Source organism: Pithys albifrons, chromosome 6, assembly GCF_047495875.1.
Source record: "Pithys albifrons albifrons isolate INPA30051 chromosome 6, PitAlb_v1, whole genome shotgun sequence".
In the NCBI taxonomy this organism is placed as follows: domain Eukaryota; kingdom Metazoa; phylum Chordata; class Aves; order Passeriformes; family Thamnophilidae; genus Pithys; species Pithys albifrons.
Window position 1 is genome coordinate 27,667,564 of NC_092463.1, and position 13,684 is coordinate 27,681,247.

General features: G+C 35.0%; 1 protein-coding gene across 3 annotated transcripts in view; it reads right to left on the bottom strand.

The window, feature by feature from the left end:
* The window catches only part of AKAP6 (A-kinase anchoring protein 6), a 301,632-nt gene that overhangs the window by 76,379 nt on the left and 211,569 nt on the right, over positions 1-13,684 (bottom strand). For all 3 annotated transcript variants that reach the window (XM_071557960.1, XM_071557958.1, XM_071557959.1), the window contains exons 9-10: positions 9,666-9,814; positions 3,973-4,093 (exon numbers count right to left, since the gene is read on the bottom strand). In XM_071557960.1, the coding sequence (XP_071414061.1) occupies positions 3,973-4,093; positions 9,666-9,814 (270 nt within the window). The remainder of the gene's footprint in view (positions 1-3,972; positions 4,094-9,665; positions 9,815-13,684) is intronic.

A 13,684-nucleotide genomic window follows, 5' to 3' on the forward strand; every position in this document is an offset into this window, starting at 1 on the left:
ATAAAAAAATTCTTTTATCTGATATTTTCAAATGTTAAGTCAATTTTATTCTAAACATACTAACAATTTTAACAATCATATTGTATTTATTTAAATGGGGTTTTAATATAACATAATTAATTGTTGCAATTAATTTTCTGAGGAAAATGGAAAGAATCATCATTAACTTTTCTGCCTAGTATACTCATTTTTAATCACCATAGTTCCAGTAAATACTGATTTGCTTCATTTTTGAACATTCAAGGTACAGAATTACTCAAGTTCCCACCAAAGGGCTAATTAGCAGAGTTTAAATTCTTTGGGTTTGATTCTCCAATAACGGCATATGAATACAGCTGAAGTCAATGCAAATTCTGTGTACTTAGAGCTTATGAGATCAGGCTCACATGCAGTAGATTAAATCGAAATAAACATGATACATTTGGCATTAAACTGAGCTATTACAGAAGTACAAAGAAGCAAGATTCCAAAAACATGGAAATACTCCCTTTAGTGCTTTTCTTAATTAATAGATAAAGCATTAAAGGACAAATAAACTGTCATCAATTCATTCGGTGATTGCCATTTCTTCAAACACTAGCCCATTTTCAAAATCATTAGCTAGTTTAGGACTGTAAAGCAGAAATCATTTAGGATTATGGTTTTTTTTAAAAAATCTTTGCACTGAAATCTAGAGATAGTATTACATACCTATTCAGAGCTACAAAAAATATGGCTGTGCTGTTCCTAATACATTTAGGGCAAAAGGAAACAGAGTTAAAGAGAGAGAATAAGGATCCTAGTAAAAAAACCTATGAAGTTCCTGGAATATTATAAAACAAATTAAGCTGAGAGTTGACTTAAATGTATATTGACTCTGAAGATAGAGTACTGTGAAAATACTCTAACCATGAAAATATATTTCATTTTCCCATATACAATTTTAGCATTTATATATTGTGTTATGCTGCTTTAATGTATGCTTTTCCCTTCTGAATTACCTGTTTTATCATTGTTTCTTCCCATTCATAGGCTCCTTAGGGGCAATGATTACTGTTGGTAATAGTGATACCACAGCAGGTTCCCTGGCAGAGGCAGCTTGCTGAGCTGGCTCTGAGCAGCAATTACTTGGCAGCTCAGAAGTGAGAACAGGGATCTGTGGGTTTAGGAGAATCCACCAAAATGCAGACAGCGCAATTAGCAGGTTCACATTTGAAGTTGTAATTGATAAGCTAAAGTACGACCTGTATTTTCATAACACCCTACGTCACTGAGGAATTGTGATAATAGTAGCTGCCTGGATTTCTCTGTTGTGTCTCCTTTCCCTACAGAGCAGAACGGCTGCGCTCTCTGGGAAGTGTAGGCGCTGTTTATGCCTCTGAGCTGTGAGCTGTGACCATCCACAACTCTTAAAAAGCCTCCAGATAAAATGGGTGTCACCACTGATTAGTAGAGGAGTTTACTAGGCTAGTTTTATAAAACTAAATACTGTTTTTGAGAGCGTGATGCATTGTTACATGAGCCTCAGGAATTAAAGATGATAAAGATCTAGTGATTTATTCAATCTTTCCTTTGCTAGTGCAGAATTGTTCCCTCAATTACATGTGCTAGGGTTGTCTTTATTATGGGGCTTTCAAAACTTCTTCAGGAGTGGTTCATTGCGGGAGTGGGGAGGAGCGGACGGGGGGAGGGTTGTTTTTGTTCTGTTTTTTGGAAAGATTGATCGGGTTTGATGCAATACACTAAAGATTTTTACATGACCCACAAATATCCCTCCTGCTTTATGGACACTGCTTAGTGATTGTAGTAGTTTTGGATCTATCAGCCAAACTCCATCTTTGTTTCTAGTTAAGTCTTTGTTCAATCCTTAATGATTTGCTTGCTGCTTTCACTAGAAAGGCATATGTGGCAAATATTCATCACAGGAGCGCAAGGAATCTGTTTCTACCTTTTACACACGTGGTTTTGCAGTGACCAAGTACCACAAAAGATAGTTTTGGGATAGGTACAGTAGCAGGTGACCTTCCAATGGAAATTGCAGGACAAATAGGCTGCCTGTGTTTTGGAATCAGTGCTGGTTCATCTGTGCTGCTCAGGCTGCAGACTCAGCCACCCTCTCTCACACAAACTCTGCTTTTGGAAGTGTCATACCTATCATTATACAGAATCTCACAATATTAAGAAATTATTATCTGCTATTTTGCATATACAAAACTCCCCACTTTGCCACCATACTGCACTGCACACATTATTAAATACTGCTCTCTTTTACTCTTCTCATCATTAAATATTATCCCAGCCTTACCACCTGTAATTATTCTTGTTACATTTGGGTATCAGGAAGGGAAATATCCTAAATAGCACCTAAAATACTTGAGCTGGCTACTTAAGCTTTGTTCCTTTTTGTATTGATAGGTGGATTGTTATCTTAAAATTTATGTTTATTGATTATTTTTTTCGTATATGACTAAAACTAGTGGTTAAATTAGGTATGGTACAAGCTGGCATTATATAGACTGGAGCTACAAAAACACCTTATTTCAGATTTACAGAAACTTTTTACCCATTTCTGACATTGTTTATTTCTGAGCTTAGCCAAGGCCAGGACTTCTAATGTGTGATTAAGTCTGATGAAGTATTTAGAAAGTTAGGAAAAAGACATTAGCAAAAATAAGAAATTAATGTCAAAGCAAGAAACAGAGGCCAGTGAATTAAACTCACTTGCAGTCTAAAATAGTTTGGATCTGAACTATATTTGCACTTATAAACATATTTTAAGTCAGGTGACAACCCTTTCCCTCTACTTATATTAAATAAAAGTACTAAAATAAGAAAGAATAAAATTCAGGAAGACCATCAAGAAATCAGGATGCCAACACAAGAAAAAATGTATTATATTTAAGAAATTATCAAATCATGCAATCATAGAAGAAAGAAAACAACTTTTATTTGACCTTGAATGTACCATTTATTTGATAAGAAATAAAAAAAAAGCTAGAGGGTAGTTGTTTCTTGTCATTATAGTGTTGCTGATTCTATGGTTAGTTATTAATTTTATTTTTTATGATTCACAATCTGCTCTTTGAAATATGCCATATGCTCAAAGCAATTCAAGGATGACAACTGTCAGAATTACTCCAATAAAAATTGCCTAAATGAGGAAGATTTACTGCAGCCTGATATTTCTGTTGAAAGCCCCTCCTTTCCTTCCCCCACCACCCCTCAGACCCATAGACTACAGTTTCTCAAACACACAGTGAAGCCTGAATCAATTTTAGGATCAAATCACACGTTTTGAGGAAGCTCTTGAAAGTACTATGTAAAAGAAGTGATAAAGTTTCTGAGTAAAGCCTGCTATAGCAAATAAGAGAAATCATGTTTGTGCCTCTGTGTGTATATGTACATATGTGTATATATATGTTAGAATTAGATTCTGCAAGTTCACCCTGCAACTTCAAAATTGAGTTCCTCAAAAATCACAACCAAGTACGAAGAGTTAAAATGACAATGTCTACTTTATGTATAACTAATAAAAATTAAATTGGAAGAGTCCTGTATCCTGGCAGCAGTAAACCAAAATCAAGGCAAATGTCTTTCTTTCCAGATGAGGTCTGAAAGGTGGATAAAAATCCAGCTGAAAGCTCCAATCAAAACACATTTTGTTAAATGTTCCCATTTCATTTTTTTCCTTCATTTTGTTTCAGTCTATTTATTAATGCAGTTTCATTTATTTCTATTCATCTTGAAGACAAATCTTTGTCCTTCTATAGAATTACACCAAATAGAATGTGATAAAGGGAACTTTCTTGCAATTATGATGTCGGTGCAGCCTGTCAGCGCACAGGGGATGGAAATGAGGTTGGGGACAGGGAAGGGAATTCTAATAGACACCATGATACATACAATGAACGCAGCGATATCCTGTGAGAGAAAGACTTGTCAAGCTAATCAGATCTTCTATAGCTAGGTAAAGGCAGTAACGGTAGTGCTAACCTTGTAAAGATGCTGCTGCTGCTCCTCTGACATCATCAGGTCATGGCTGTCCATCACGATGGATTCCATGTCAATCAGCCAATCCCAGAGCTCCTGGTATTCTGAATCAAAGTCCAAAAGGCTGTAGATAAGGAACAAAATGTATTATGCATAAATACTGTGTAGTTGTTAAAATCTTGTATTAGAATAATGTATTCTTGAAAACTCATGATGTTCCAAGTTATATTTCTAAAGAGACATTCTGTATTTATACAGAGTGGATGAAAATGAAAACTGAAATCCAATTTAAGCCAGTGCCATGACCTAAATTCAGTGGCTGATGCCAAATCCTGACAACAGTTGGCATACTGCATTTGCTTCAAAAATTTGAAATACAAATCCCCCATAGATGTTGTTTAATGGCTTTTATATTGCTGACTTTATATTAAGCTAATTTTTCAACAATCATCTTGATATAATTCATATGAAAATATTATTTACATTAAAAAATTACTCAATCCATTCAGCCATCCCTCTGCTGTCTATCTGCCTATCTCTGTAAATATCCTACATTTATTTTCATGGATGAGTAGGTAGCATTTCAACTTAACGCCTTAAGATAGGCTTGAGTGAATATGGTAAGCCAGTGAGAACTAAGGCCAGATACAGTATTAGACAGGTGTTCCCTACAGACATGTAAGAAACAAAGGTAAGGACAGGAAGTCAAAACAATGAATTCTTGAATAGCAAGCAATCATTAAAATTCAAAGGAGGATCACTATGGTTTCCAACAAAATAAATCATTAGAATAAGGAGCTTAAAAGGATTAATGTGATTCTCTATTGAAAGCCTAGAGAATAAGTAAAGCATAGATTCTTCTAAAACACTGTGATTCAAGACAGAAGGTATATGCTGAAAAACTGCACATTTGTCAAAAGATACCTCTTGAAAGGGGATCTTCAAACTTACAAAATTGGAAATAGCAAAAGCCTTGCCAGTAGTATCAAAAAACTCCCATATTGATCAAAGAATAGTGCATGTTCCATTAGAACAAATTTCTCCAACTATTAACAACTTTTTAGCAGCCCCATTAAAAAATTAGCAGTATTTCAACAGAGAAACAATAAACTAAACATGTTTTCAATGTCAGTACTATCACAGTTTCAGTTATTAACTAGAGGACCATACGCATGGTAATTTTGAAAGCTTATAGATAAAGTTGTGACAAGTAGAACTGCCTTTCTGCAAGAAAACAGGCAAGAGGGAAGAAAGCATTTGCCTTCTGTGGTATTATTTTCAATGACTTGCCAACAAAGTAAGCACTCTATAATGCACAAGTGCTGATTCCAGCTTCTGAAGTAACTCTCTAGTTTAATCCACTATACTTAGTTTACTTTTACTCAGTAATTTATGAGGTGCACTTAAAACTGCCTGCTGCCCTGAGAAGGTAAGCAATGTTACTATAAAGAAAGAAGACCAAGCATCAAAGGGCAAGTTACCATTTTTGAAACATAATAGTTTCATTTTGAGTTCTGGACTATTTTCCTGTTTCAGGAGGTATTTCACTCAGATATCATTTTGAAACTAACAGAAAACTAAAGTCCATATTGAATGTTACATTTGGCAGTGATATCAAATCTTTATCTCTTCCTCAGAAAGCAGTAATCATTCTGTATCTTTAGTACCTACTGCTCCTTTTCTTCCCTTCCACCTTCTCTAAATTATTCAAAGTCATAAAATTGACAGGCAGTTATTAAAACATATGGTTTATGTCATTAAGATGCTAGATTTCATATAATATAAAACAGTACAGATTCAGTTGGACTTGGATAGTTTGTACCACTGAAATACCTAAATTAAGACATGAAGATGATGTGAAACAAAGCCTACATCCATCATTCATGACCTGTTGCTGCCAGAATGGGATGAAATGCCTTTGGAAACTGCATCAGGAAGTGGACTTGGATCTTACTGTAATAGGTAGAAGATGCGCTGGATCCAAACACCTGCTTTGGGTCTGAAGGACCACATCTTAGTTGCAGTCCAAATTAGTCCATCTAATGAATGAACCAATTCTTTAAAGAAACAGAAAAGCACTGTTCTTTGACCTTTATAAAACCCAGATAAACACTAGAAAATAGCTGAACATTTTAATTCCAAATTTATGTTCTAAACTGGAACTCAACCCAAAAAGAAGTGTGAGACAAACAGGATTCATTGGAAAACCCAGGAAGGAATACAAGATACAATGGGGATTTTCCCACTTCCCCATAATTTACATACTGTGCTTATTCTTTTTTTTCTTTTTCTTTTTTTTTTAAGTGATGTAAAATAAGGACATCTGGGAGCATTTTTAAGAAAACTGTCTATGGCAGTTATTTGTCTGTGTCTGAAGATAGTGTAGTCAGCCTACCAAGCATCATCAATATATTTTTTTAATATTATTTCAATACTTTTAATGGTTTTAAAATATCTGTAATATATATATAAAAAAACATCTTTGCTTTTAAAAAGAATGGCTTGCATCTAAAAGGATGAATGTAGTGACCACTATTAAATTACTATTTGGAAGTAGATGCAAGTTACTAAACTGCTAAAAAGATATTCAGAAAATCCAGAAGTTGTAGGATCAGTGAGAGGTTAAGATTCAAATGTACCTGTCAATATTTTTGTCATATATTTAATATTTCTTTTCATTCAGAATCTACTTTTCTGAGCTTAGCAGGTCTGTTTTTCATATCGCCACAGGCAGAACCAGGGAAAGCATGGCTTCTGAAATACTGATGTGTGTCACAGCTGCAAGAACCATAGCAAAGATTTAATTTTGGCTGATTATCCAAATCCACAAACGGAAAAAAAAAATTAGGTCACCTGTTCATAGGGGGAAAAAAAAATCCTCCATTAAAAGTACTCAAACATTGCCAAAAAATGCTGTGATATTAGTTAAATGGCAGGTAAATACAGCTTCCTTAATATAGGTTCATTGGTTAATAAGCTACAACCATTAGCTATGTAATAACTAAAATGACATTAAGAAGTATATTTTGTCTTGGTAAACAGGAAATCAGATATGCAGAGTTGGATGTCTAATCCCTTGAACCCTAAACATATTTCTTAAAATGTGGACATCAATTTATTATTTTGAATGAAAATTCATGAGCACCTTTCTCATGAGAAAACCAGTTCGTCTGTGGCATTAATAAATAAAAAGGAATGTGAAGCTATTTCCATCAGCCTTTTCCCCCCATGTTTAACACGCACTTGCAGTTTGTAGTATTTCTTTGATGGCATAACTCATATGGCTTTTAGAAGTACTGTAAATACAATGGTGTGCCTCCCAAAAAATTCAGCCAGACAGAAAGTTCCTTCAGGTTTCTGGGTCAAAATTTTTTTGTACTCTTCTAACATGTTTTTATTAGGAAGATATAGAAGAAATTGGAATTTTGACCTTAACACTTTTAAAATTGCCTTATACTCTGTGCATACTTGAAGCCCCCTATAATATATTTCTTTCAAAACCTCATGCATGAAGGCCCAATACTACTTGATAACAGACTCTTAGGATCTGGTCTTTGTGTTCTACAACAGTGCTGTAAATAATTGTATCCATATCTCCCAAGAGTACCTGCATGAACTTCTCCCCAGTTTTGAGGGGATATTTCTAGCCAGATTTACTATAATATTTTACACCTGCTCTCAGCTATTCTTGGTTACCTCTTGCTGCCTGGCTAACTGGAGTTCTCCTGCAGTGGATATTCATTTTCTTCTCTTTCATTGTCACTTTAGCCATTTTCATGCAGATACACATAAGTCCTTAGTATCACTGCTTTAACAAGATCACTGTTTTGCAAGAAAACTCCTGGGTTTTATGCACCCACTTGTATCACCCTATTCTGCAGATGCTACCCTACCTATCTCAGGTTAGCTATTTCCTACAAGAAGCCACCTCTCCCAAATCTCATATACGCATCAAGTAAAAAATTCTTCAACTATAGCAACGCTTGTTCTCCCTGTGGACACTCTTCTTTCTCCCAGGTCAAACTTCGACAACAGCTAGTTTTCCCAGTTAAGCAAATGGCCCCCTCTGTAGAGATCTTGGCCTCTAACTACATCATGCTGCTGTGGAGTTTCTGTCCACAGATTTTATGCAGTAAGGAAATGTTGTATCAACTATATTTTCAAATAGCTGCAAGGCATTTCCATTGTGTTTGATACAGCACCTCAGGCTCGTTCAACTGGAAGTTTTCTATCTGATTTCAGTCCCTCCCTAGTTTCTACAATGGCTGAATATGTGGAATTGTACTGGTCTGACTCCAGCCCTCTGGCCCCTGAAGTCACTGTTGAGCCTCTAAGAGCTAGGAGGGCCCCAAGGCCCTAGAAAGTGGCCATGGCACAGAAAAGTTAGGGAACAGTAGCAGATTACCATTCCCAGTCCCAACAAGTGCAAACAATTGCATTTAAGAACCTATTTGCTTATCACATATAGTACGTAGAGTTGCAAACTGGATTTCTCCATGAAGCTTTATATCCCCTACCCTCAGGAAAATCAAATGTCAGTTGCTGTGTTACTGTCTTACATCCTCCGCAACATTCCAGCCATAAGTCTGGTTCACATTCAGTGGTGGCTGCAAAATTAGAAGTTGGTTTTCAACATGTAGCCCTCAGAGCACATTTATATACATATACACATGAATTCTGAACAAATTATTTTTATGGTTGGCACTAACTGCGCTGGCATGTTTGAGAATCTGACAGATTTCAGCATACGTAATCAAGAGCTCACTAATCCTACATAATTAACCCACAACAATTTTTCTAAAACAGTCATCTTTCCGTATAATAAGAGGGGATGTTTACAAGGCTCATTTATCTTTACAGTTGGTAATTTAATAAAACTGTGTTTCCAAGACCTGAACATTGGGTTAACAATGGGAAAGGGAAGTTCTGGAGATAAAGAACTCATTAACACTTTGTTCAATGACTTTCCTTGCTTAGGAAACTGAAGGCAAAAGTTCTACTGTATTTTTTATTACTAGTCTTAATCTAGAACTAAAAGTTTTCTTGATTGTGAAAAGGGGAGGGCAGCAAGAAGTCATTTTCCCATAGTCTATTGATTAATTTGTCCAAGATTCTATGTTCAAAATATTAAGAATGTTTTTATATGTATACTCACATATTTAATATATGTGTGTTTACATTAAATAAAAAAACAGACTGAGATGACCAAGTCAAGGGAAAACAGTTTAAATTAATGGTTTTTTGAGGTAAAACCCAGGATGTCTGAACTATAACTGAATGGCTTCATATTCATATTTCCTAGTCACTAGAAGAAAAATGATTATAGAGGTCTTGGAGAGGTATGAATACACTATAAAAAGTCTTCCTTGGAAGATGCTAAGTAATCAAATTATATGAAGCAATTGGAGGAGAAAAGCCTAAAGAAAAAGGACACATTACATTTTTTTAAATCCAGATAAAGGATTTCTATTAGGTAATGTTAGGCAGTCCTATGAACAAACCATAATTTGGAAAATTTATCCAGAACCCATTGTTTTTGCATTCATATATAAAAACCCCAAATACATATATAGTTTTTCGCTGCCTCTTCGCCTAGGAAGAAAAACCTGGTTAACTAGAAGTAAGAAAAAAGTATATCATGTAAAAAAAAAGCACAGATCAGTGAGAATAAAACAACAAAAAGAATAGTTCCCTACCCATTACTTCCCACTGTGTGAACTTTTGACATATCAGCAAACTCTTCCTTTCGCTTGCTACTACTGTTGTACTGCTCACTGTACAGTTTTAAGGACATCTGTTCAACAGCATCTCTTTGTGCTTCCAGATAGCATAGCTGAACCTCAGCCTAGGAAAAGAAAACAAAGAGGGGAAAAAACAAAACAGAACATTTTAAAAAATCACAAAGAATACATTTGAAACAAATACTTTGGACTGCAACAATTTTAACCAAATGATTCACACCATTTTCTCCTTTCATGATACTGAAAAAGGCTGGACCATTAAGTCAGAGAAAAAGTACAGTGTAATCCCAAATGCCAGAAATGAACTATTTAGTTCTATCAGAGAATCTGTTATATATTCAGTGAGATGCATAGCCAATCCAATCCTGCTTAAAAATACCTGGACGTGAATAAAAAAATATGAGGAAATTTGATAGAACAGGTAGATACATAACATTACATTTCTTACAGGCTTCAAAACTGGTACTTTTAAGACATTTCCTGTGTTTCCTAATTAATTAAAGCCTTATTGCTATAGGTATTTTTTTAAAATAGTAAGTGTAAACAGACCCAAAAAAATTGGCATTATTCTCATTCTGCTTTCACGTATCTGGTGCATACTGATTACTCAGCAATTTTAATTGCAAGTTAAAAGGCAATAAGTGAGATGTGCTGTTTTCCATCAGACAGTGCCTGGCCAGAAGAATGTTGAATAATATTTGGCATCATAACTGATTGAATAGACACTTTATTTATTGCAGCTGTGGTGATCAGTATGCTTTTGAGGCTCAGAGAACCAGATGATACAAGAATAAAATCTGCTGTTTGCCACACTTGCCCCTAGGAACAGTACAAAGAACAGAGGGTAGAGTAAGTTCAAAAGTACTTTGTGATGAATATGCTATTGTTTTCTTTTAATATACCTCATTGAAAGAAAAGCACATTAGAAATTCTGATAATGCTTTAAAAAATGCTACTTCTGTGTAACTACATACTTTTATTTCCATTAGGAGTGGAATGCCTGCTTAACTGTTTGGTGCTATGGCAAGCAAAGGCAACAAGCATGGAGGGAATTTTGTGGAAGGACTCTCCTGCATTTTCTGCTGCGAGAGGCAGGGAAGTGAAGAGTTTGTTTGTCTGCTGACAGTACCAGTTACTGATCAATGGCAGCCATAAAGAGAGAGCAGTGAAAGAACTGGAGAGAAGAAGGGTAATCTGCAAAATGCAGGAAAAATGTAAGTGAGTGAAGGGAAAGAGGCACTGAAGAATGTCAGTAGGGAAAGTCTGAAGGAAAATGGAAGTGTCTTTATAAACTAGCAGTTATAACAGTTTCCTATATTTGCTTATGCCTTGCCTTGGTGCAATTTTTGCTGAGTAATAATGTAGGTGATTTGGAAATTCCATCTCCTTTTAAACTTCCTCATTCAAATATATATAGCTTTCTCTCTCAGCTGCTTCCTACAGTGAGATTAGTTATGTTTTTCAGTAAACACCAAAATGTTTTTGAGAAATTAAAAAATCCAAACAAACAAAACAAAAGGAGGAAATACAGAAATTAGTAGCAGTTCTGCAGGGAGATAAAAGATACAAATTCCAATTAATCCATGCAGGTCTTTAAATGTGCAAATAAATGTAATTCAAGGCTTTCATTCCTACTTTAAAGTAACTTTCTACCTACTTCAAAGAAACTTGAAGTAAAAAATTTCCCTGATTTTCAGGATGGGTTTGTAAATCAAAATAAACAATCCTTGCATTTTTCCTATATGTTTTGTGTGGGCTTTAGGTTGGGGTTTTGCTGGTTTTTTTGGCTGTTTCTGATATGTACACAACCTCCCACCACAGTACTTCAAAAAGAGGGAATTCACATGTAGTCTAAACTCTGGAACATCACACATATGAATTAAACTCAGGTCTAAACTATAAGAACACATACTATTTCTCAAATAGCATAACTATCTAAATAATTTAAATACTTTTTTCCCTTGCATTTTTTTATTCCCCTCCCTATAGTTTCCTCTATATTTTAAAACAAGAAATGGAAAAATAAAGGCAGCAGCTTTTCACAGACTGCGCATTCTCTGTTCACTTGCAAAAATATTTGTAAATAGGCAAATCAAAAATGCATACTGAAAATAGGAGAAGGAAGGATGAAATATAATAGTGGGGGAAAGGAAAAACAGGATGGAAAGAGTAGGTAAATATAGGGAGAAGGATGAATAATAATCCACTACTTCTTCCTCACAGATATAAGGCTCTCCTGTACTAAGGACTATGAACTGCATCAACATCATATTTGACAAATCCTGAATACAACCCAGCTCTTGTACCTCAGAAATAAGATCCCTCTATAAATCAACTATTTTTGTTTTTAAATCCAATTTCTGTCTTCAACGTTTGTGAGCAATTACAGCAACTCAAACTCAGACAGCACAGAGTTTCAGATGGATCTCTCTGATTTCTTTTCTGTATGTATTCATCTATCTCACTGTTGTACTTAAGCATTTTTTGTTCCTGTTACACTGATATCAACTGCAAATCCAAAGAGGCTTTCAAGACCTTGAGTAGGTATTGATCAGTTTAAGTCTCAAAAAACTACATTCTGTAGAAGCTAACAGGTACAAGGCACAATATAGAAAATAGTACACAGCACATATATGAAATAAATCTACTGCAGTTTATTTTCCACTTAAAATCTTTACTGGTAATAAAGGGCCAGTTTTGCCATATTCTATGAGAATAAAGTAGCAACTTTATCAATTGCTAATGAAATATAGAAAAGCTAGTGGCTTTATCTTTTATCTTACATGTAGTGTGCATTTTCAGATTGCCCTACATATGCTTTCTTATTGCTTAACACAACTTTTAAGAACTTAATCTCTATCACAAACACACCTCTTGGGCATGGATATCTATAAGATATGAGATATGAGAAAGTCTACTGGGATATGCATCATCCCAAATACAGGTAATAGAAATTGGGTGAGAGGCAATCACTCATTTACTCTTAGTGTCCCATCCTAGAAGTGGAATTCAGTTCCTTCCTTTTTTTCAGAAGATGTAGCACATCAGAATATGTGAAAAATTGAACTCAGAATAAATGTACCAAGCAATAATACTCAGAAGTTGTTTTCCACTTCATGGTCCTCCTCTAAGTGACCATCTTTGCAATAAAAAGACAATAAAGATGCTGGTGATGGTCTCGTTATGCACTTGTACAGATTTTTTACCTACCAAGATGGAATGAGTTTAAAATATTCTGTTGTAAATTAAACTGAGATATTCCCAATAATCAAATGACAAAATACTCTCATTTTCTTGAACTTACAGGATCCAATCTCTGAACAAGACTATGAAAAAACAGTAGTCTCTGGGGGAAAACAGTGAAAAAATATCTAGACTAGTGCAAAATATTCAGTTCTAGTAACTGATTAATAATGGTTAATAATTTCAAGGCTACTGTAAGAAAGCTCATTTTCTAAAAACCAAGACCTTATAAATAAACTGAAGGAGCCTGGGGTACAGAATCTGTTCCTTAAGACTGGCTTTGCATTACAACATAGAATGTCCTTTACTATACAGATCACTATATAACAGAAAGGGGTAATCAGTGACAATACAAATCAATGAAAATACATTGTATTTCTTGTTAGACCTACATGTTAGAATGACCTTATTCTGAAGTGGAGAGAGACAAGACAAGCGATAATGGCTGTTACTGTGGGAGGAAGGAGATTGAAAGGTTATATTGTACACAGAGTGTGAAATGAAAGACTTAAAATTTACACCAATGTAAATTGGAGATATGAACTCAGAGCTAGTGCTGTTCTGTGCAGATTTTTTTTTACATTGGAATGTACTAAAATAAATAAAATTGAATTGGTGTTGAAAGGAAAGTATTTTCAGATACTGTTTCCCAGGGAGCACAAGTCTTTTCTTAAGAGTTATTTTACTGTAAGTGAATATCCTGTGTTTTACACTCTGAAATTATAAGCCAT